The sequence below is a fragment of the Mugil cephalus genome, chromosome 3, assembly GCF_022458985.1.
Source record: "Mugil cephalus isolate CIBA_MC_2020 chromosome 3, CIBA_Mcephalus_1.1, whole genome shotgun sequence".
Taxonomy (NCBI): Eukaryota; Metazoa; Chordata; class Actinopteri; order Mugiliformes; family Mugilidae; genus Mugil; species Mugil cephalus.
The window spans coordinates 3,622,928-3,646,209 of NC_061772.1; the positions used below are offsets into that span (position 1 = coordinate 3,622,928).

General features: G+C 39.5%; 1 protein-coding gene across 1 annotated transcript; it reads right to left on the reverse strand.

The window, feature by feature from the left end:
• Nucleotides 1–441: 441 nt before the first annotated feature.
• On the reverse strand, nt 442–19,067 carry aldh1a3 (aldehyde dehydrogenase 1 family, member A3). Its single transcript, XM_047581322.1, has 13 exons — nt 18,887–19,067; nt 18,581–18,685; nt 17,942–18,082; nt 16,067–16,196; nt 12,683–12,744; nt 9,518–9,646; nt 8,588–8,701; nt 7,575–7,677; nt 6,537–6,721; nt 5,644–5,808; nt 3,365–3,522; nt 2,116–2,190; nt 442–2,021 (listed from the first exon to the last, which is right to left on the reverse strand). The coding sequence occupies exons 1-13, from the start codon at nt 18,983–18,985 to the stop codon at nt 1,952–1,954; spliced, it is 1,536 nt and encodes a 511-aa protein (XP_047437278.1). The 5' UTR covers nt 18,986–19,067; the 3' UTR covers nt 442–1,951.
• Nucleotides 19,068–23,282: the final 4,215 nt, after the last annotated feature.

Below are 23,282 nucleotides of genomic sequence, written 5' to 3' on the forward strand. Positions count from 1 at the left end.
GTGTCTTTTAGTGTTTTACTTCGGTTCTTGGCAGAGGGGAGAAGTGTTGGTTGAAGTGTAGTTGCGTGTCCTATCACTTCTTACTTGCTGCTGTTGGCTACGCTAGTTAGCTGGTGTCTTCTTCTTGTTTGCTAGTTGGTAGCTGACGGCTAGCCTGCTAGTCAGTTTTTCAGTTGGACTAGGCTTCTAAATGTGTTTTGCCTCGGATCATGGCACAAGGGAGTGTAATATCTTATCCTGTGTATTAATGAGCATGGTATATGTCTAAAACAAAGCCAAAACAAAGGCAGCTGGAACTGTTTGTTCTTTCTTGAATTTTTAATTCTCTTAAGCTCCCAAGGACCCAAAAATATAGATTATTGTAAATTGTTACGGTATTTTACATGTTCTAAAAAGATCCTTTTTTGGTGATGGATCAGCTACAAAGACTGACAACAAAAGGATAGTCGAGTTTCTTTATTCCAAACTATTTAAGTACAAAATTACAGAGAAACCTGTTTTCCATTCAAAACATAGACAGTATGTGAGAAAAAAAAAATCATAAGTGGCCCTAACATTATTGCTATCACAGTACTAAAATGTTACTGGCAAGGTAAATATTACCTTATCTGGGACAGGAAATAGAGTTCCTTCCAATATTTGAAAGGAAAGGCACATTCTCCTCAGCAGAGATAATTCATATTAGATCACACCAGGTTAGAAACAAAAAGTGTAGTGGCATACATCTGTTACTCAGCAATTACATAAATAAACAGTATTTGTTTTCTCTGACGTTCTTGTATTGCCCCACGTCCCAAATGAATGGAAATCATTTGAACAAATTAAATCACATGTATATGCCCTGAAATTAATCGTCTTTTAGGGATTGAAAGGCAGTTGTGACATTTTAACAGCAGGAATATTTTTAACACTCTTAAATTGAGAGACATCCATGCAGTTCACATGGCAGAAAACAACCCCAGAGAGAGGGCCTGACACCAGTTCCATTTTCTTGCATCTACTTCCATTACGTTTCCTGTGTTAGAACAAACACATCGGACTCACTGAGTTTTGCTTATGGGCCCTGGAACACAACAACACTAAAAATTTTCAGCTAAAAGACAATTATCATTCTCTCCACTGGATAGCGCATTTGAATGTTTTCACTGAATATTTGGAATATTTTTGCCAAAAATGTATATTTATTTATGTGGCATTTGTCACTTAATAACAAATTGTTTAGTCAACCCTTTCTTTAGTCCCACACTTTTTCAGGAACTCTAAACAAGTGAGCATGGAACAAAAACAGAGGTGCAGACTAGGTCGGGGACAGGAGTCTGGATGAAACAGCAGAAAACAGACAACATGAGCTTCCTGGAAACAGCAGACCAAACACACTGACAGCATCCACTGGGAGAGGTTAAAGTTCACCAACCAGGAGAAGTCTAACAGAGACAGCAGCTACTATCTACCCCACACATGCAACACTTTCTAATGACAAGTGAACCAGCTCCATGACAAATAAGCAAACTCCATTGTCTGATGTAGGCCCTAGGAGGTTTTTGTATTTTCTCAGTCCATAAATCTGGAATATCAACCAAATTAATTGCTTAATTTAAACCAAATAAATAGTGACTGATTATGGCTTTATTACTGGAGTCTTAATTTTTCAAATTTGTTTAATTGTATGCTTGGATTGGATGAACTAGAAATACACCAACTAAGCACTTTCCTGATTTTCAAATCACAAAGTCGTCCTAAGGGGTCACCAGAAAAAAAAAATATATATATATATTGGGAAATTAATTATTGTTGAGTAAAATCCTTTCTCCTTAAATGTTTCAACAGGGAGACTGATATATTGGCCCAACCCTGCTGCCTGCATAGTGAGCATGACCATTGTATGTGGGAGAATTGAGATGTGGCCTGATGTGATGGGAAGTGCAGGGAACAAGGAATTTCCCAGTTCTTCTTATATGGTTTCCCTCAGTTTGATGGTCACCGTTTTCACTTCAGAGTACTCGGCCAGAGCATACTCTCCACTGAGGGGACAGAGACAACATTGCAAGGTTGGTTAGGTAATGACACGCTGAACAGGTGTTATGAAATGTGAAGAAACTGGGTGACCGTTCTTACAGCTCTCGTCCATTGCCTGACATCTTATACCCGCCAAAGGGAGTCTGGGCATGAAGGGCGTTGTAGCAGTTAATCCTTAACAAAGAGAGAGGGACAGAGTGAAAGAATGAGCAAACAATGAACAAACAATGAGCAAACAATCACTAGTCATACTTTCACTTTGAGTAGAAGAAGTGTAGATAGATTTTGGTGTTATGGCTCAGCATTAGATACTCAGAAAGTTTTAATTCATTAAGAAACACACACACTATCTCTCTAAGAGATAAAATAACCATATCCCACTGCTGTTAGCAACAATATTAATATCTCCACCCCACTCAAGTTGTTGTTACAGAGTTGCTCCCAGTGCTTGGCAGTGGTGTTTGAGTGTGTTTGTGTGAAAGAATGGGTAGATGTGTCATTGGAACTGTAAAGTGCGTTGAGTACCAATAGAAACATATGTAAATACAAGACTATTTAACTTTTACCATAAGACATGAAATACGCCAGCGTATTCGACCTCCCTAAATGTCTCTCTGTTGTTTCTTTTTTCTAATCTTTATCATTGTTTTGCCTCTTTGCTTTGCTCTGCTCTGATTTCAGTCTTCAGAAAAGCTGTACCATCCACTTCAACACCTGATCCCCAACCCTCTTCTCAACTGATTCCACTCTGCTTTAGAGTCCCTACAGTCGACCTACATAATGCATAACCCCAGCTCAACACTATAGAGCCACTATAGCCAGATTGTCTTGTATCAGGTTTCCACCATCCCTTTGCTTTGTCAGTGTCTTGTCTGTTTTTTTTTTACCTCATCTCAACTCTGGATTTTGCCTCTGTCTGCTCCCTGCTGTTTTGTTTACCTGCCTGGATTTGCAACCTCGTAGATGCTCTGTTTTTACTTTCACAGCCTGCCTGTTGTGTCAAACTATGACAAACAGATGTCACAGATGTACTGTCCAGTGTTGTTTCCAGATACAGTTAGTCAGCTGTTCTGAAACAAGGAGATTCTGAAAGCAGCTGTGGACAATACCAGCTACAGTTGTTTTTTACATGTGAAACCAGATATAAATATTCTATTTCAGTGTGCTGAAGCCATTAATCGGGTTCACTGACATTCACACAACAATCTATAAAGCTTTAATCAGTCAAATCAGGTGCCTGAACTTTGTGTCCAGTAATATGCGTGTAATCTCACCAGCACAGTTGAAGGAAATCAAATACCTGCCCTAATGTTCCCTCTGCTAACAACAACAGTAAACAGGAACTTACCAGACAGTGCCAGTCTCCAGAGCTGCAGACACAGACAGAGCTCTGTCCATACTTGTTGTGAAGACGGCTGACACCAGGCCGTACTGTGAGTTGTTTGCTCTTTCTATAGCCTCCTGCTGGCTCTTAAAGCTGAATATGCACTGCACTGGACCAAAGATCTGGAGAAGGAAATCAGACCAGTAAAGACCAGATACATGCAACGAGAACTAATGGTACAATACGACTATAGTGTATGCTGTCATCTGAGATGGCCAATCATAGACTGTGTATAAACACAGATGGGACTATAAATAGTCTAATAGACTAACTAAACGATTAAAAAATATTATTTCCATTATTTAGTATTGACAGAAGAAGAATGCATACACAGAATTATCTCTATGAGCCTCTCGATACATACCATGACTGACAGTATGTCCCAGTTCATAATACTAAGTATACTAGCTGCAATGGACCTTATTCCTTCATTCATAGAGTAGCTGGTTAGCTCTCATCACAATGTGATTTTGGTAACACCCACGTTAAAAACCCACTTAAATGACTGGATTGGCCCAGCAGATCGTTGCTAGATCATAATCAGTTCCCAACAGAGTGACCACACACCAACTTTCTGCCACAAAATATGTGGGTGGGAAAAGTTCATCTAGCTTCCAGGGTAGAGCTGGAGGAAGTTTGGTCTTCTAGGCGTGTTACTCCCATCATTGCAGTGACTCTCCCTGTTAAGGTGTTAAGGAGTTCTTAGGCATGTTTTATGGATGACATAAAAACCTTTGCAGTGATGCTACCGAGCTTTCTCTGGAGGAGCCCATTCTCTCCCTACCCAGTGTAGTAGGAAGACATGCACAAGATGAAGAACAATAAGATGACTAAGGAGACAATCTGTTATTTAGAGTCTTTCTGACAAGCTGGGTGAAACTCAGCTTGTCCATTTTGAAGTGATCCACTGCTATGGATGCATACTCCCACTAAGTAGCTATGACGACAGTGAAAAAATGAAGTCTCAGTTGATATGATGTCAACATTTTGAGTGTGGAAATAAGTGTTAAGGGTGAGGCGCCAGCTCCTGTTGAAGGGGTATTGGTTGGCATTTACCCAGCCATCAGCAGCTGCAAATTACCTCTCATTTCACTGAACTGGCAGACTGCACAGGCTAAAAGGGAAACAAAGATTGTGGACCTCAAGGGTACATTACCTAAGGCTGGGGTCCAGCCACCAAAGTTAGTTCCCAGTAAGGAAAGGTCGATTGCAAATGGTCCAAAGAGATCAACATTTTTTCACCAAAGTTATTCTAATATCTACCAGTATCTAAATCAACATCCAGTCTTGTTATGCGAAGCAAATGATAACATTTCTCAATCCAAGAAATGTAAGTGAGACGCTGATTTCCTCCCCCAGGCAAATAATGAAATGAAGAGAAGGTGTCACGATTAATGGAGAATGCAGTGGACATCACACTCTTGGTTTAAATCACTTGGATGTTGTTCTCAATGCCAGTACCAATTATTCTCCCAATTTTAGTTTGTTTCTGGCTCAATGAGTTCACACAGCATGAGATATCGTCTGCACTGCAGTTTTGAGGCATTGATTTGAGTTGCTGTCCTTTCAAAGTATGATCCACTCTGGGGACATTGATTGTGGTATTCTCATTATTGCTTTTGCCTCATCTCTGCTAGTATACATACTCAACGGAAAAGAGTGAACAGAGTTATGTCACTTTTCTCATTTTCTCCCAGAAAAGCGTTCATCTCTGTCAGATAAATAACATGAACTAATAAACACTTTCGTTCTTTTAAAATTAAACACAGCCCACTGACTAGCCTAATAAATTGCATTTTTTTCTTTTAAATGTCACTACTGCCAAAAGGAATATCAGTCACAAACCACATAGCCTGGTGATGTGATAAGGACTGTGTGAATAATTTCTCTTAACTGATCAAGAATATTTGATCAGAGAATCACTCAGAGTTTCAGCTTTTCAGAAAATGTGCAACATATTGAAATGTAATTTGTCAAGATTTTAATAGTTATAGCCCGGTCAAATTAAACTGCATAAACCTAAAGACAAAAGGAAAAAAAAAAACTGTCAAAATTAACAGATAAGAAACGAATATCAGTTTAAATTTTAATTTTAGTTTAGTTTTAAAAAAGCTGGACAGCCCCTCAGCATTGCCTGTTGTGCAGTTGAAGCACATTTCCACAAGGTGTCAGACTTCATGTTCATACACTGCTCCGTCAGAATCATTCAGGCTCATTTGTAAAGCAATGAAACAAGTAGTAACCTCTTCCTTGGCGATGCGCATGTGGTCTTTGACTCCAGAGAAGATGGTGGGTTGAATGAAGAGGCTCTTTTCACCCACGGCTCCACCTCCACACTCCAGCGTGGCTCCCTCCTTTTTTCCACTCTCTATTAGATCCATGATTTTGTCAAACTGCTCTTGATCAATCTAGTAGAAGCATTGGAGAGATGAGTAGATAAAGGAATTGAACATTTTAATGGGATGGAAACAATACTGTACACAGTCTGAGACTCCAATCTTTTGATTATTAAACATTTTGTCATTTATTTACTTTGTCATTATGAGTTACATGTGTCACAGTCGCTTGAGTGATGAACTTTCATAAAATTGTCATTTTAATCAGCTGATACCCTCAGATGTATTGGGCTTTATAGTTCATTGTTTAATTGTTGTTACACCACATCCTGTGATTATGATTATGATTATGATTATAATGACAATTATGATGAAGGGCATGAAGGGCCTATGATTGATTTACTTACAGTTGCTATTTATTGGGTCTCTAGTGAGGGTGAAATAAAGAAGGTGAGGTACCTGAATATTCAGATAGTGTTCCTATTGCTATACTTTGGATTTACATTATGTGTGGCAGGAATGTCAAAAACCTAGCAAAGTAGAATAAAGGTCAGGATATCTGGTGCATGTCAGCTGAAATTGTGATTCTACTGCATTTGCACGTAGAATAAAACATGAAACATCTCATTATTCTTGCATGCTTTGAATTCCTTCCATCAATTTTAAAGACGGAATAACCTTCCAGAAACATTAGCAAAATGATGAATGATGAATGTTATTAATCAATCAATTTCTCTCGAGTGTACAGCAGTCAGAGCAGAAACAGTTTGTAATCTATGATCTTGAGTGTTTGTTCACACCTGTGGTCCATGTGATGTCTGGGGGTCCAGCGGGTCTCCGATGACAATCGTCTTGGCGTTTTCGACGCTGCGGCGCACAAACTCTTCATAAATACTTTCCTCCACAAAGACACGTGATGCAGCCGTGCAGCACTGACCCTGGTTATAAAATGCTCCCTTCTGGGTTTCCTCCACAGCCACCTGCACTGTAGACACACACACACACACAATACTCACATGAGACAGACAGACAACTTGACTTACAATGTTGTGGTTTTACGTAATGCAGCGAATAAAAGTCACATCAAATCTTGCAAAAGTGAAAAATGTGACCTCGGGGACTCAGGACGATGGCATGATTTTTGGTGCTACTCTCAGTGCATTACTGAACCGGAGATCTGCTGGGGTTTTTATACACAACAGTTTGTAGAGTTTACTCAGAGTAATGGCAGTTCAGCAGTGGAAATGCCTAGCTGATGATAAAGGTCAGAGGAGAATGGCAACAAGTCATGTGGATTTGCTACAATAGCAGAAAAGTACAATGAGCATCCACTACTGTCAGCTAAGAACAGAACTCTGAGCTGGAAGGCTCAGCATCACTGAAGAAGAATGGAAAAACATTCATATGAAGAATCTTGATGTTCAGTTGTCGCTGTGTCCACAACATGGATCCATGGACTCAACCTGCCGTCTGGCCCAGTCCCATAGGGGAATGGTCACCACACATCAATCAGAGCATGTCCCTTTTCTAGCTCCTATGATAATGCATCATGTCACGCCCAAATAGTAAATGTGATAGTTTGTGAAATCTCCACATTAAACTTATTCAGTTATTATATTGTTACATGATGGCAAAGACACAAAAAGCTGATTTGCACAAGTGACAGGGCATCATATGTCACGGATGACAATTATGAATTCATTATGAATTCACCTGGGCTGCAAAAGTGTAACAAAATCGTGAGCAGGGTCATTATGTGTAATACAATCAAAGCACAACATGTTGATGTTGCATCTTGTCAATGAAAATAAAGAAAAGCATGTTGTGTATTTACTTACAGTCACAGTCAGCAAACACAATGCAGGGGTTCTTGCCACCCAGCTCCAGTGTCACCCTCTTTAGATTACTTTTAGCTGCCGCTTCTTTGATCATCTGTCCCACCTGGTTGCAATTAGAGTCACGAATGTAGAATAACATCCACAATATAACAAGAAAAAAAAAACAGAAAACCCAATAAATACAAACTGGGAACAGGGGAAGGGAGGCTGGAAAGCTTGATAAACGAGGGGTAGGGTGACAGTTTGGAAGTATAAATACTGAGGGGACTGACTGGATAATGAGATGAGAGATGCAGAATTCATATAAAACACAAAGTTATTAAACACACAACAGCAGTAAAGCAAAAGATAAGAGACACTGAAGGCATTTGATGCGTGGAAGGAGTGAACCAAAAACAAATGACGGAGTCCATGGCCTGTACTGCTTTTTAACCTTTTTTTTTTTTCAAAATAATGAAACAAGTCTGGCAAAAACATTTCAGAAGTGGAAAACTGATTTTAACTGAATTCATTATTTCAAAAACATCAGGCTGCACAGGCAATGAAGACAGAAGAATAAAAACTTCCTTAACAAAAGGTGTGCAAACAAGACTGCTTGGAGGCTTACTTCCTCATGCTTTGAATAATGGGGCAGACTGTGCAGGGTGTGCCATTGCTGGCTGGTGAAACACACATGCTGCAGTTGCTTCAATTTGGAACATGATGGAAATTTCTTAATAATGCTCTTTAATTTGAAAAAAAATCTTATTTAGTGTATTTCTCCCTAACTTGCTTAAATTGCTACAAACCAACATATTCAACCCATTGATTACTTCCTTGCCCTCTATGTTGTTTTCTGTTTCTTTACCATCCAAGCAGTTCTAGAATTTACCATTATCTTCTTTACTTTAGGACAATCTGAACAAGCAAATGACATTACCTTGTTAAAAGCAGTACTGGGGCACACAAACACCTCCAAAATGATTTAATTCCTACATGAAAATGATTGTCGCCGGAGAAGTGCACTCACATACCTCAGTGGAGCCAGTGAAGGCTACTTTGTCAATGTCCTTGTGGCTGGCAATGGCTGCCCCAGCTGTGGAGCCAAACCCTGGGACGATGTTCACAACTCCAGGAGGGAACTCCGCCTTACATGGCAATCCAGAAAGCATGTTCAAGCAGTGAATCACTAGAGATGAAATATCCCAGCAAAACACATCTGGCCACATCCAAGCCTGTGCTATCCCCCCAAAGTTACCCCATGTGCCCTGCTTTTATAATGTCTTCTTCTATGTTTGAACATTGCAATATATCAATATTTCAAGTTTTACTTTTTTCTACAGGCTGAATTCTCAGACCATAAAAATCTTACTGTAGTTAGATTTGGCTTTTGATTTCCTAGAAACATATTATTTAGCATATTTTAACATTATTACTTAAAAGCAACATTTTATTGTGTGAAATGTTTTCAAAAATGGAATAAATATTAATCCCACCAACTACATATTATCCATATATAATGTGCAGATCAAGGTTTATGGATAATGGATTTAAAACATTTATTACACTACACTTTAGCAAAAAAAAGACAACACACATATTAATGTCAATTCTGGGTGTGCAAGGCACCATAAAATATGAGATCAGAGAGACAGTGAACCTACATCAGTCACATGTAAACCTGTCTCATGCTGTGATTATGTCTAGTGCAGGATAAGAACAAGGGCCGTCCTACCCATATTTAGAAAATAGTTGAATTCAGGTTCAGATTGTCTCCTTTACCAGCAACAATCTCCCCCAAAACAGAATAAAAGCACAACAGTCTGATTATGAGCAGGATTTTCTTTAGGAATACAGGCCCTGAGTCTGTTCAGGGAGAGGACGATCAAAGGTTTCAAGTCTAAGCCTCTGTCAGCCCTCGGCTTGGATCAGTCCCACTGAACGCATTGAGCCTAATATCAGACCTCTTTGATGAGCGATCCAACATGGAGGGCTGTGAGCGGGGTCTGCTCTGCTGGCTTCATGACCACAGTGTTTCCACAACTCAGAGCCGGTGCTATCTTCCACACGAACATCAGCAGGGGAAAGTTCCACTAGCACAGACACAGAACACAGAAAACATATTAAGTGACTGCATGTCACAGGATGAGTCAACTCACTGTGATCCGTCTGATAAGAGGCTGTGAAATCACGCTACATTAGATATATAATATTTTTGCTTTTATCTCAAACAGTGCTATACACACGATGCAGTTTATCCTGCTGCGAGGACACAGAGGAAAAACATCTGATGCCGGGTTACTATTACACCTCCCGCGGCAGAGTCAAACAAATTTGAAATGTATGATGCGGTTGTGGCCAGTGTTTACTTTATGCAGGCACAGATACCAAGAGATTGATGTGGCATCCTGACGAGAGTTTTGCCAGGAGTGTAGTGTTGCCTGTGTGCCTCTAAAGTCCTGGATCTCTCAAGTACACCAACACGATCTGCAGGTATTGAGTGGAGGTAAAGCAATATGCTTCATTATCCTCCAAAATATTCACCTGTAGGCCATGGGAAGTTGTTGTGCAATTATGTGCTGTGTGTGTTGATGCTACATGTGTACTGTTTCCAGTCATTTTTGTATTGGAGACACTCCCCTACACTCCTAAAAATTATTATTTTAACACAAACCAATGATTATGAAGTGAACATGGCCCATTCTTCGCTAAACAAAACCCTTAAACCAACAATAAGAAGGTGTAATTTGGTGTTTTGGATGACAACAGTATCTATTTCTCTGACTCATATCTTTTTGTTGCTGCAACAATTCCATGAGAGGCACAAACTGTCTTATAATCCAAGCAACTCAAATATCATCAGTACTCCTGTATTCCCAGTTAACTCCGAATAAAATCACTTTATCAATTATACTAAGGTCTGGAAAGAATATAGCAACACAATAAAAGACCCTCAGACTCATTGGTGCTGGAGATGACTGAAAGTAGATTCATAAAATGAGGTCAATTATTTTCCATATTGGAAACGAATGTACAAATAATTGGGCACTCAAACCCAAATCAGACAGCAATATCTGTAAGTGCGGGATGTTTATTGTTTAGGCATTGTTAACTTTTACAACACGTTGGAAACACTCAGCGCCATTAAGGGATCTTGGGATCACGAGTCGGGAGAAAGGTTTCCTGTTTTCCTCTGACAGTGACTCATGCTGTGTGTACGCCAGCAGTGCTTTCAGTAATTACACAATGTTCTACAGTATAAATTTCACTTTTATAATATAATCTCCCATGTCAAACAACAGCCGTTTTGTTTCTTTGTTACCAAAGCAACATTAGAGGTTGTAGGCTTATGCTCAAATGATAGAAAGTGAATGGCTGTTTTCTGTCATGACGCTGAAATTATACTAGTGCAACACAATGTGAGTTAACACCAAACACTACCCCACCCTAAATATGATGAAGTTATTATCAGGAGAAAAAAAAAAAACAATATACATTGGAAATGTTTGAAAGTGAATTCCAGCAGCTACACAGGGTTGGGTGTTGCTGTGAGAATAGCCCTGAAGGGTTTAGCAGAGAAGAGGTCTTGATTGTGGACAGTAAAGATTAAGTTGCTCGTACCCTTACCAAGGTTTCATTCTATCCCTGCATTTGGACAGTGTTTTAAACTGACTGCAGTTACCTTACTAGCACTATCTGTCTATGATCAGTGTTGTCAGGATAGTTTTTAGTGATTCTGATTAGGCCTGAACAGAGTCAAGACCAGGGGTGTTAGAAGTACATAATGGAGCTATTCATTTAAAAGGCTGAAAAATAAAAAGGCCCACTAGTGCTACACCAGTGGAACAATTTGGCAAATGCAGATGCCCTTGCAGAGTCCGATGAAAAGAGCTGGTCTCCATGTGTCCAGGGCATAAATGGATTAAAAGAGCTGCATACAATGCAGCACTTAAGCTCTGCTGTCTAAGAGGTCTGCTTTGGTACAGCAACATCAAAACGTATAAAGTCTACATTCATAAAATGTCAGTGTGAAGGCTCTCCGTCATCAAGGTTACGATATTTCCAAAAATCAGGGTGAAACGAGGGCATCTGGGCTTGTAGGCCGGTCGAAGCTGTTTTTCCACTCATCCGAGTAGCTTCTTCACCTGCGAAACCCTACAAGTCCAGTTGCCCTCGTTCAACCTTGTTTTTCGGATACATCTGTTAAACTATTGAAAAGACAGCTTAAACTGAATTAATATTTGTAAGGATCACACCAAAGTTTTTTTGCATACACAAACATAAACATAAACCTGGCTGCTACAGGTACCGGCTTGCATTTTATTTGCACAATATACTTATAAATGCTATTATTTCTAAGTCAATAAAACTGCTTGTTTTGGATTTTCCAATGATCACACAGCATAGACAGAGCGCACACACTGAATCCAGCTCTTCAAACCACAGTATCTGACTGGAGATGTGTTGAATAGACAAAACAAAGTGACTAAATAAAACTGTTTTTAATGTTCCATATCTTTACATGCGATTTCAATTTTCTTACAGTCTGTGCATATGGAACACAGCATCTGAATGAAAGCGCCTTTCATTGCATACAATGTAAACGTTTCGTCAGTTTCTCTGGCAGCTGTTTGAAACTAATACTTCAGCCGTTTGAACAATGGAGATGATGAAAAATGTCCTCATACTTGTATTGCTGTTCCCTTTTTAAAGGGTCTATACAGCAAACAAATTCTCTGGGACTTGGGGCATCATTGGACCAAGACCGTGCCAAAACTGCTGTACAGCCCAGCTCTGGAGACTCTGACGTGACCCTGTTCAAAGCCACAGACTAAATGGATATCCACATAAGCTGACTTCGGAGAATAAAGGTAGAATAAGCCAGCTTAAATGCAAGAGCAATTTGTAACTCTGATACTGTACTTAACTTCCCCACATGTACGAACACACACACAAAGATTCACACACACACACACACACACACACACACACACGCACACACACACACACATATTCAGCCCAGTATCTACGTGCTTTTAATTTCTGCAAAGGTTCTATTCCCAGCATGCCAAAATAAGAGGAACAGTTATAAGAACGTAAAAGAAGACAGTGATTTCCTCTGGACTTACTGGAATGATGGCTCCACATACACCAACAGGTTCATGTCTGGTTAAACACATGAAGCTTTCGTCTGTAAATATCAGAAAGCATACATTTAGTACATTTGTATTTTACTGTGAACATGGGTTGATGATATCTCTTTAAGGTGCTATTTAAAACAAAACACTTCAAAGACTGTAGATACTGTCTCAATTTTTTGGATTTGACTACAATGGTGGTGCAGTGATGCGTGGAGCAAACAACGTCTTGGTGACAGCTTGATTACAGATTAATATAGGATAACATGTGATGTCTGAACATTGGAAGTAGGTTCAAAACACTGTTCCTGTTTGACCTCTTATGAACAACTGAATCACAGGTGTATTTTCTAACATGTGAAATGAGCAGAGTTTGCCAGATCCAAGGCAAGTGCTACATTACCACGTTTTGGGATTTTAATAATCATCTTGGCTGTCTTCCATTGTGTTATTTAAGGTTTAAAAGTTTCAATAAATGCCTTACATTAGCTATTACCACGGGAGATAACAAAGTGTTAATTAATCCTGTGGCTCACTGGCTAAATCATATGAAAGTCCTTACAGAATCACAAGTCGTGCTCAGGAGTAAACACTTGTACAGTGTATATCTGTTAGAAGTGCGATTCAAAAACACACCTGTGATTACTATTACATACCAGATGTGCCACCAAAGAGAGTAAAACAGAGGTTCCAGATCACCACATTAACTTGTTTTGACCTGCAATACTTATGATGTCAAGCTGCTATTAATCGCTCCACCAGCCACTAATAACACTCGAGGTGTCCTGCACATGGATGTGTCAGGGCCTCAGCAGATAATCATCGAACCTGGTTTTCCAGCCTGCGCGCTGACCTTCTAGAGTTTCTCATGTGACTGATCACAGACTTGCGACTCCCCCTCAACAGGAATCATCTCTAGCTGCCTTTATGCTGGAGTCACCAGATGAGCTTCTGTTCAATAGTAGTAAACTAAATCTCGCTGTCAGCATGTAACACAAGATTTAGACGGGCAGACGGAGAACTGTAGATCTGTTATTCTACCACTCTAACACAAAACACACAGTGCTATTTTCTTGCAAAATGTGTTCCAGGTTGTGCACACGCTTTTAGGGTTCATTGTTTTATTCGTCCATTTTTTTCTGTCTTTGTCTCAGTCTCAGTTATTATTAACGGCAGTGTTGACAGGGAAAGTGTGTCAGGTTTGGTTGCATGTGTGGGTTCTTAATTTGTAACAAGGACAACGTATTTTTAATTACTGTCATAACATTGTTTTTACTTTTAAAGCATGAGGTTTTTATTTTTCAAATGCGCTGCACCAAATAGTAATTGCTAATTATACAAATATGATTTGCCAGATGAGTTGTCCAGGAAAATGGCTACTTGACTTCATCACATTCTGCAGCTAACGCCCAATCTACTTTGTGTTATGGAAATTCCAGTCCACTTTTACACCATTTATGACAGTTAAATACAATTTCCATCAAACAAAGGCTTGTGTATGTTTCCCAACTTGTTGACTTGCAGTGAGACTACTCCAGAGATTACTGGATAAGTGGCTGCTGGCTTGGGGAGGCGTTCAGCCAGCAATGATTGTTAATCCTCACAGACTGTTGCACCTCACTGATTACTATCTCAGCTTCTTCCTCTTCCTTTTGTGCCAGTGTGCCTTTTGTCTCTCACCACTCTATTGGGATCTAATCGAGAGGAAAAGGCAATGGTTGTTTTGTCTATCTGCTGTCCTGCACGGGAGACGCAAAGTAGGATCTGACAAGAGTAAGGAAGTATTAACAGGCTGGATGAGATACCACCCAGACCTGAGCACAGTCCTTTCAGGTCAAAGCACTTGCACTGTTGTAACTAAGTTGATTCTCAGCTATGGTTATGGACCTCTTAAGAAGACTGAAAATGCCTCTCTCTAGCCCACAGTGGACACACTCTTATGTGTTTCATGTGTGCGATCTAGTGCAAATTATTCATGTTATACAGCTGTATGGCTCAATAAGTATAGATAGAGACAGTCCCACTGTAATTACATCAACCTAATAGTGTTGTGAAAACACAAATGCACTTCATTAATAGCCAGAGTTTGATAAAGCCTTGCAATCTGAATTTCCAGTTAACTGCAGATAAATCAGGGATAGGCTATGAAGAAATTATTAAAGCACTTCATGCTTGTAATTTGCTGTCCATAATGTCATAAGGAAAAGTTCTTTACGAGATCTTCAAACCTGGTATTGAGTAGTTTATTAAATTCTTACTGGCAGATCATGTTGGACTCGAATTGCATGGGAAGTATCTATAAACTTTCATGTTCTGGTTTCGCTCAGATGTTCTGCATGTTCTTCAGGACATTGGCTCGACCATTTGAGGTCAGATACAGACTTGACCTCGAGTCGCTACAGCATGTCTTGGCAGAAGGCTTTGGTTAGCTATCATACTGATAGGTGAACTGTCCCCCCAGACTCTGGTCGTTGCACTGTGGAGCAACTTTTCTTCACAGCAAACTATTTGGCGGCATTTACTTTCCCTTCAGTTCTGACTACTATCTCTGTTGGTACAGAGGAAGAGCACTTCCACAGCATAAACCATATGATATTGCCAAAATAGTTTGGTGTTTAACCCATCCAATTAGAAAACCTCATTTCTTCATGCTGTTTTTTTGTTGTTTTGTTTATAAAAGTAGTCTGACACATTCCAAGTGCTCTTTACTCTAGTGTATCTTTCTTTTCTATCTTTCTGATGGATGGATTCTGGCAAGCTCCCGAATCACTGCAGAAGACTAGTGAAGTATTGTTAGACCAACTGGTCACCTCACTGATGAAGGACTTACTTCCTTGGCTACTCAGCTTGGTTTTACAGCCAACTCTAGGAAGAGTCCTGTTGGTTTCAAACTGTCATATCATAACTCAAGGAAAATTTCTTCTCCTTAGGAAAACACTGGTCTCGATATATACCTTACTGCATTTTAACAAATGGGTCTATAAAGAGTTCTTGGACTTCATGTCTTGTATTTGAACCTACCATGCAGTGTGAACGGTGGGATCTTATGAGCACAGGTTTGTGCATTCCTAAACCATGTCTGGTCTTTTCAGTTTTTGTAACAGATGACGGTTGGCATTTTTGGACACAGCTCAGGAATTATTAAAGCAAACAGAACACATCTGACCACAATTGGGGTGCAAACGGTCTGAATACTTTTGCAAATGAGACATTTCATTATTTTCTAAAAATAGTTTTGCTTTGACTTTACGGCTTATAGCATGTAGGGCCTGCAGCAATGCCAGTTTTATTCATATTACTACAGAGTGTGCAAACAGGGAAGAGTGTGACATTTGAAGACATTATGGGGCGGAGGAACATTGTACACACACTCACCTACAGGCAGACTCTTGCCATGAATTTTGTCTGCCCAACCTGCATAGTAACGGAGGGTTCTGATGCTGCCTTCCAAGTCTATGAAGAAGGACTGCAAGAAGGGCTTCCCTGTGTCCAAAGTCTCCAGAGTCTGAAAAGTAAGAAAAGCCACAAATGTTCCGTGCTATTATTACAGTTTTTAATGAGGAAATCTTAACATATTAACAACTACTCTCAAAATATAATTCATGGGTATCGCAAAAAAATAAAAATTATCCAGGAGCTGTGGGGGAAAAATCATCATTACATAGCTTAAAGTGTAATTATAGTTTATTACATCTTGGATTTTATTTCTGTTACTTACAGTATTTTGCAAGAAAGAACCTACTGTTCAAGAAAAGACGGAAAAAATACTGTTTTTGTATTTTTACTACAATTACTTTCAACAATCTTATTATAACCAATGAAAATGTTGGACAAAACACAAAATAAAACTGTAATAAACCTCCAGTAAACCAAATATCTGTAATCTCTGGTACATGCCAGGCCTCTTCTTGCACGGTGCAAATTGCCCATAAATTTACTTCTGGCTGTTTTATTTCACTGTTATACAATATGCCACAATTATTAAGTCATACCTGTTGGTTTCTGATATGTGTGAATTAATTTAGGGTCTTACTAAGGTAATGTGTTGTTCATGGCTGAGGTAGCTGTTGTTGTAGTTTCCATGTGCAGCCAGTGCAGTGTATAAGGTATTGGCAATAAGTCAGACATGTAAAACTTAATTTATCATTGAATGTGTTGAGGCACTATAGTGATTATGTTTCAGTATGTCAGACATCATTTACCACTTAATGCATTGTGTATCCCTCCAACGTCAACACTATTTTGAGTGGAGAAAATTTTATTTTATTTCTAAGGATAAAATCAGGTGAGGCCCTCGAGAAAGAACCTTGGATACTGAGTCTACTGTAGGACTTTACTGTACATTTTAACGGTCTGAATCTGGTCCTTATTTCCTCAAACATAGCTGGGAGTTTAGTGTAATTAGCTATTCACTGCACACTACCACTCCAGTGTATGTTTGCAATTTGCAGTCACATGCAATCTGGTATTATTACTTCTCTTGTGTTTGTAAGGGTTCATTTGCAAACCTAAGACTTAATTCATGCTGGCGGCTGAGAGTGAAAAGACACTGCAGCAGAGATTCCAAACTATGTCTGAGAGAGAGTGAAAAGTAGCATCCAGCAATCATTACATAGGAAAAAGAGAGAGGCTTGACTGGGGTCTCTCTGTCTTGATGTCAAACATTATACAAATAAGTCAATAACATGATGGCACGTTGCAGTTTTTAACTACAAGGAAAACAGCTTCTTTTAAATCAGGGCTTGCTTCTGGAACAATAGTGTGAATATATCTGATCTGCAATCAAAAAAAAGAAATTGCTGTCCATGCCGTCAGGTCTTGTTATTGTCACTGACACATTGAGAATGAGGTAGTTGTGGAGTTACTGAAGGGACCTGTCCTGTATAAAAGTAAGGAATAATTGTTTCCATTTATTTTATGCGGCTTTATTTCTAAAGCTGAGAGAAATTATTTCTGAATTTCAGATACTCTGAAAATTAAGACAACAAAAAAATAACAAACGTAGAAGACGCATTAGACGGTGTAAAGTTGATAATCGACAGTAATAATTGAATAGAGGACGGTGATGGCATCTTAGAAAGATTTATCATTAACATTTCTTTTCTTGCGTTGCGCCTGTATAAGTTGTTACTTGCACATGTTCCTTTATAATAAATTAACAGAATGTCCGTGCGTAAAGGACTCGAGGGTTAAATTGCTGCGGTACCAGCCTAGTATAAGGGTAGCATAGAGAGCACTAAGAGAACCCACCGCCAGCAGGAGCCGGTCCCTCTCCATCAGATCGGCCAGTTTGTTGAGGAGCCTCCCGCGACTGGACGTGTCCATTCTCCGCCAAGGAGAGTCTCTCTGCTGGGCAACTCTGGCTGCCTCCACCGCCTTGTCCACATCTTCCTGAGCAGAAAAAAATTATGCCGATCAAAATCTCAGAACATAACAGTAGGTTACTGGTTACTAATGAAGCAAGCTGTTCATACAATATTTTATTTTTTATTTTTATTAGATTTTTTTTATTTATTATTTTTTTTTAATTTTCAAGACAGTTTTCTGTTCTAATTATGTGAGGCTTGGTAGCTATAATAATACGCTACACATTCTATGTACTTACTTCCACCATAAATCCCCGTGCGTAAAAAACAAAAATTCCGTCAAAAGTGATCAGTCAAAGCAGTTTTGTGGACATAATAACTTGCCAACGACTATGTTACGTTCTTGTGTGATTATAATTCTAAACAGATGGCATATTTAAAATGCCAAATAGTTTTTTGTTTGTTTTTTTGACATGTGTCTTTAGATCCAACTATTAAAGCAGCATAGCAGATAACTCAATGGAATCCATGATTATTAATCTATTAAACTACTGTCATTCAGACGTATTAAAATAAAGCTTACTTTGTCTGCTTCTTCCACATCACAGAGTTTGACACCTGTCGCTGGGTTGAATGTTGGAAACGTCCTTCCACTGCTGGATGTGTGCCACTCATTTCCGATGAAAATCTGGGTAAATGGAAAGTGTTTGTGATAGCTTTTGCTTCCGCCAAATCTCAAGTTGAACACAAAGTCATACAAACTTTTACCGTCTAGTATTTGGACATCCAAATTGCAGCGTCACATTGTTTTGTGTGTGTGTAAGAGTGTGTGTTTTCTTTCTTTTCTTTTCTTTTCTTTTCTTTTCTTTTCTTTGATGAACAACATTACCTCGGTGTGCCTGATGCCTTGGATCTTGACAGGCTGAGGGAAAGGCAAAGCAGGGATCCCCTCTGACACTCCGTTCTCCGCGGTTCCGTTCTGTGCCATGGTTCTGGGTCAGCAGTACAGTCCAGGGTCAGTCTGTCTGCTCCGTCTACTCTCTCAGTCCGTCGGGCCACAGGCTTTTTATAAGAACGTGGCGTTCCTCCCTCCCCACCAACAGTTAAGGAGAGCGCAACTCCGCCCCTATCAAAAATCAAGGGCCTTTATCTGAAGGGGAATCTTGTTCTTGCTGCACACTGGAAACATAACGAAATCGCATTTATTACTAATGTTACGTGAATCGGGTGGGAAGCCCTGGTCTGCCTCCTGTGACTTTCTTACTGTAAGCAACGCTGTGAGGAGCCGTTTCCAGTTAAGAATTGCATTTTAATCTTATCTGAAAGTATTGGGATGACTGTGAGCACGCATCCAACCAGACTTCACAAAATGCAAAGTCAAGGATAAATGTTCACACCTGAATTATTTGTCCGTGTATTTCATTCCAGGGAATGCGAATAAAGATGCTCCATTGATTCTCTTGGATAATATGAGCTTTGAACTGATTGGGCCGAGTGCAGGATTCTCATGAGCCTTGCGAAGGTGTTATGAGTTATGATGTTCCCGCAAACTTGGTTTTTGCACCTGGGCCGGTTGAAGTTGAATGGAGTTGAACGCATGCAAACAAATGCTTTTGTTCTTGGGGACAAAGCTGCCTGCTTGCTCCGGACCTGCACTCACACACAGTCAGCTATTGTTTCCCCTTCGTCGCTTCTTGTCACTCTTTATGTCAAAGTTTAATTAGGACAACGAGCTTTCGCAGGCTCATTTCTCACTTCACCAACTTTCTAACACTCCATAATTAGAGACAGACTCAAAGAGGCTCAAAGGGACCGAAGAGAGGGAGCGACCCAGAGGGAAAGAGAGAGCGAGAGAGAGGAGCGATTAAGACGTGTGTGTGTGTGTGTGTGTGTGTGTGTGTGTGCGTGCGTGCGTGCGTGCGGGCCAGTGTGTGTGCGCGCGCGCATGGGGGTGGGGGGGAGCATAATGCAAAGCTTGGACAATGCAAAAACCTAGACCCATGCAAATAAGCAGGAACCTGTTCTAGAGAGGATGGCTTTATTCTTCAGTTGACAATATTAATAACAACAACAACAAAAAACAGCTCAACGAGGACAACACAAATGTTCTTCTGATGGGATCAGCGAGCCAAAATATTTATTAAAATATCCATCTGAATGAAGTGAGAGCTATCCTCACCTGAACTTTTTAAGGGATATGATTCTCTATTGTTCAGATTGACAACAATATTAGGTCCTATTACTCTTCTACCCTGTATATGCTACATACCCCTAAATGCATAAATATAGGTTAAATCAGTCCAGAAATAATGAATATCCATTGTAGTTTTTTTTTTATTATTCAATAACTGCATGGGTGGTGGTTGGATCCCCAGCCTCTCCAAATGCTGAAATGTCCTTCAGCAGACATTCCCAATGGCATGCTACTACCTTACACGGCAACTCTGCTGATAATTGATAATTGATCATGGATATGAGTTCGGATGCGTCAACTGTAAAACGCTTTTGGTACCAAAGGGTTTTTACCTAACTGAAAAAAGTGTGATGCAGGGAAATGGCTTTGGTAGGAACCACTGGAACTAGATAGTTCAGCGTGAATAGCCGCAGTTATTTACTCTGTCTTTTTAATTTTTAATTTAAAAAAACAATCAAAAAGATGAAAACTAATCCACAAAATTTCTGGATCTAGATCCATCTTGTTGGCTCAGTACCGTATCCAAATAACTGTGTGAAGGCCACATCTGTTTTTTGTTCACATTTTTACCAAACTCTGATGAGCAGCATTGGAATACAACCAGTAAATATTCACTCCCTCAGTGTGTGGGATGGAATGCTGATTGATGAGTATGAAAAACAATACCAATATGTTTACTTAACTTTTGTGTCTGCGGAAACGTTTTGAGTGGCCATGTGATCATGCTCACATTAAAGATTTGGTCTGATCTCTGGTCAGTTTTGAGAGTTAGGAGACTGTCCTTTCGTGGGAAAGTGAAGTTATGTGACCTCCTTCCAAGCTGCGCTGCTCAGGCTAATTGGCTCTGCACACATTCAAATGAAGGTCAAGTGTCCACACATATGGCTTCCAGGCCAGACCTACGACATCATGCCTTTTGCTGATAACTTGTCATAATCGACGGATTATAGTATCATCCCTATCAGCAATGAAATAAAACCAAATAAATAACTCATACATAAGGCAAATGAGGGGAAATATAAAATCAGTAATTTATCTACAAATAGATGAGGTGAAGTGAATGTCTTTAAAAAGTACCAAAGCTTTAGTTTTGCTCATGCAACTTCATGCACAATGGTCATATGTTGTATTTAAGAATGATGAATTAAAAATAGTATTTAAAGTAATAATTTACATAAATATGTATATTAACAAAAAACATCTACAGAGATCAATCCATATGACTGAAAACATAATAACATGCTGCATGAAAATGAATGAAATACTATTTAACATGGTGTATAACAAATTGCGAAAAACATTTCCTCTTCATCTCATAGTGTTTATTTCTCAGTTTTAAACTCTATGTGAGCTTGTCTATGTTTCTAATTGTGACCATTGAAATATCAGATGTCTTCTGAAAAAATATGGACACCTATAGCTGTTAGCCTGACAAACTGATACGATGATACTGTACACTAGCAATATTCAGAAAGATTTAACAGAAATAAAACAGCGGCTAAACATTTAAGACCCCAAATAAACCGACTTAGGTTGCATGTAATGAATCTACAGTTCATGACTCATTACAAAGAATGAGACATAATGATATATTATTGACATTATTGACATATTTAAAGTTTAAAAATCTACATGAATATGATGAGGGAAACTTTGCAGCCTGCGGGGGGGGGGGGGGGGGGGGGGGGCAATTCAGATTGAAAAAGATGGACTGATAGGAAAAGCAGGGAGGGAGGGAGAGGGAGGGAGAGAGAGAGAGAGAGAGAGAGAGGGCAGGGAGGGAGGGAGCGTCTGAACACATGAGATAACTCTGCCCAGGTGTTCAGAGCCAAACAAAGGCTCTTTTCAGGCCCTGATGAGAACACATTGCTCCTCCACTTGTTGCAAAATATACAGGAGAGAAAAAAGAGGCTGAAGCTTATATTCTGTTTCAGTACCAAAATAAGGATGAGGGGAAGGCCTTCCCAATTACACAAGCCTCGTTGCTGCCAGTAAACAAGAGCTGAGGACAGAACTATGAATAAATGAATTGTGTTACATTGCAGTTCTCCAGGGTCACGCTTTTCAAGATGATACGCTGACATAACTCAGTCAGGAAGAATTATTAATTCTAAATATGGCTACTGGACAGTTCAACCTTTCTCCTAGGTCATTCAACAAGTAAAGTGTTATTTGCCAGTGTATTTCCAGTGACTTTTTGACAAAGTATTTAACTTTCTATACACTTTATCTTTACACAACAGTTACTGTAATAACTACAGGAACATTTTAATGGGTGTGTTTGGCATCCACTAAATTAAGGTTGAAAAAGATTGTGGTCTTTTTTAATACAGAAGTGTATGTAACATTTAACCCAAGCGATCATTTCCTCCTGCACGCTAAACTGAGCCACAATGTCAAAATATTTGTTCACCCACCATCAACCTCGAGTGCCTCCAGCTCACTGCCATGTAGCACTACATTCAGTCAAAAAAAAAACTTGCCTCTGTGAAAAAAACTGAGACAGCTCTTGACAGAACAGTTGTCTTTAGTCTTTATCAAGTGAAGCCTCTCCAACGAAGATATTAGATATAAGACGAGGGTGAAACCACTGTGGAGGGTAACGTAGTAAATGTCACTTCTGCTTGGACCCCCTGAAACACAGACCTAACATTGCGTTAGCTCATGGTTAGCATTAGCATTAAGGTGTAACAAGACTCCCCTACATAAGCATTAACTTACTGTAATTTCAGTCACAATTTAGAAATGTTACGCATGCTAAAACTGATGATGCATATTATTCTTATCTGGTAAGAAGTGTGCCTGTTGTTGATTGTCTCACTCCAAACCAAAGTTGTCTGTGACTGGCAGTGGCTGGTATGTGATAAAACTTCAAGTTAGTGTGTGCAAGGTGACATTTTCATGGTTGAAATTGAAAGTATTCACCTCAAGCTTCGCTCTGTTTCATCAGTTAACAGCATGACCTCACATGGACGTAGGCCATGAAGGGGTCTATAACTCATTTGAAGAGAAAAATCTGCATGAGGAAAATGACTGATACAGCCAGATTCCAGTGGATACCACACCACTACTATACATACAATGGCGGAGT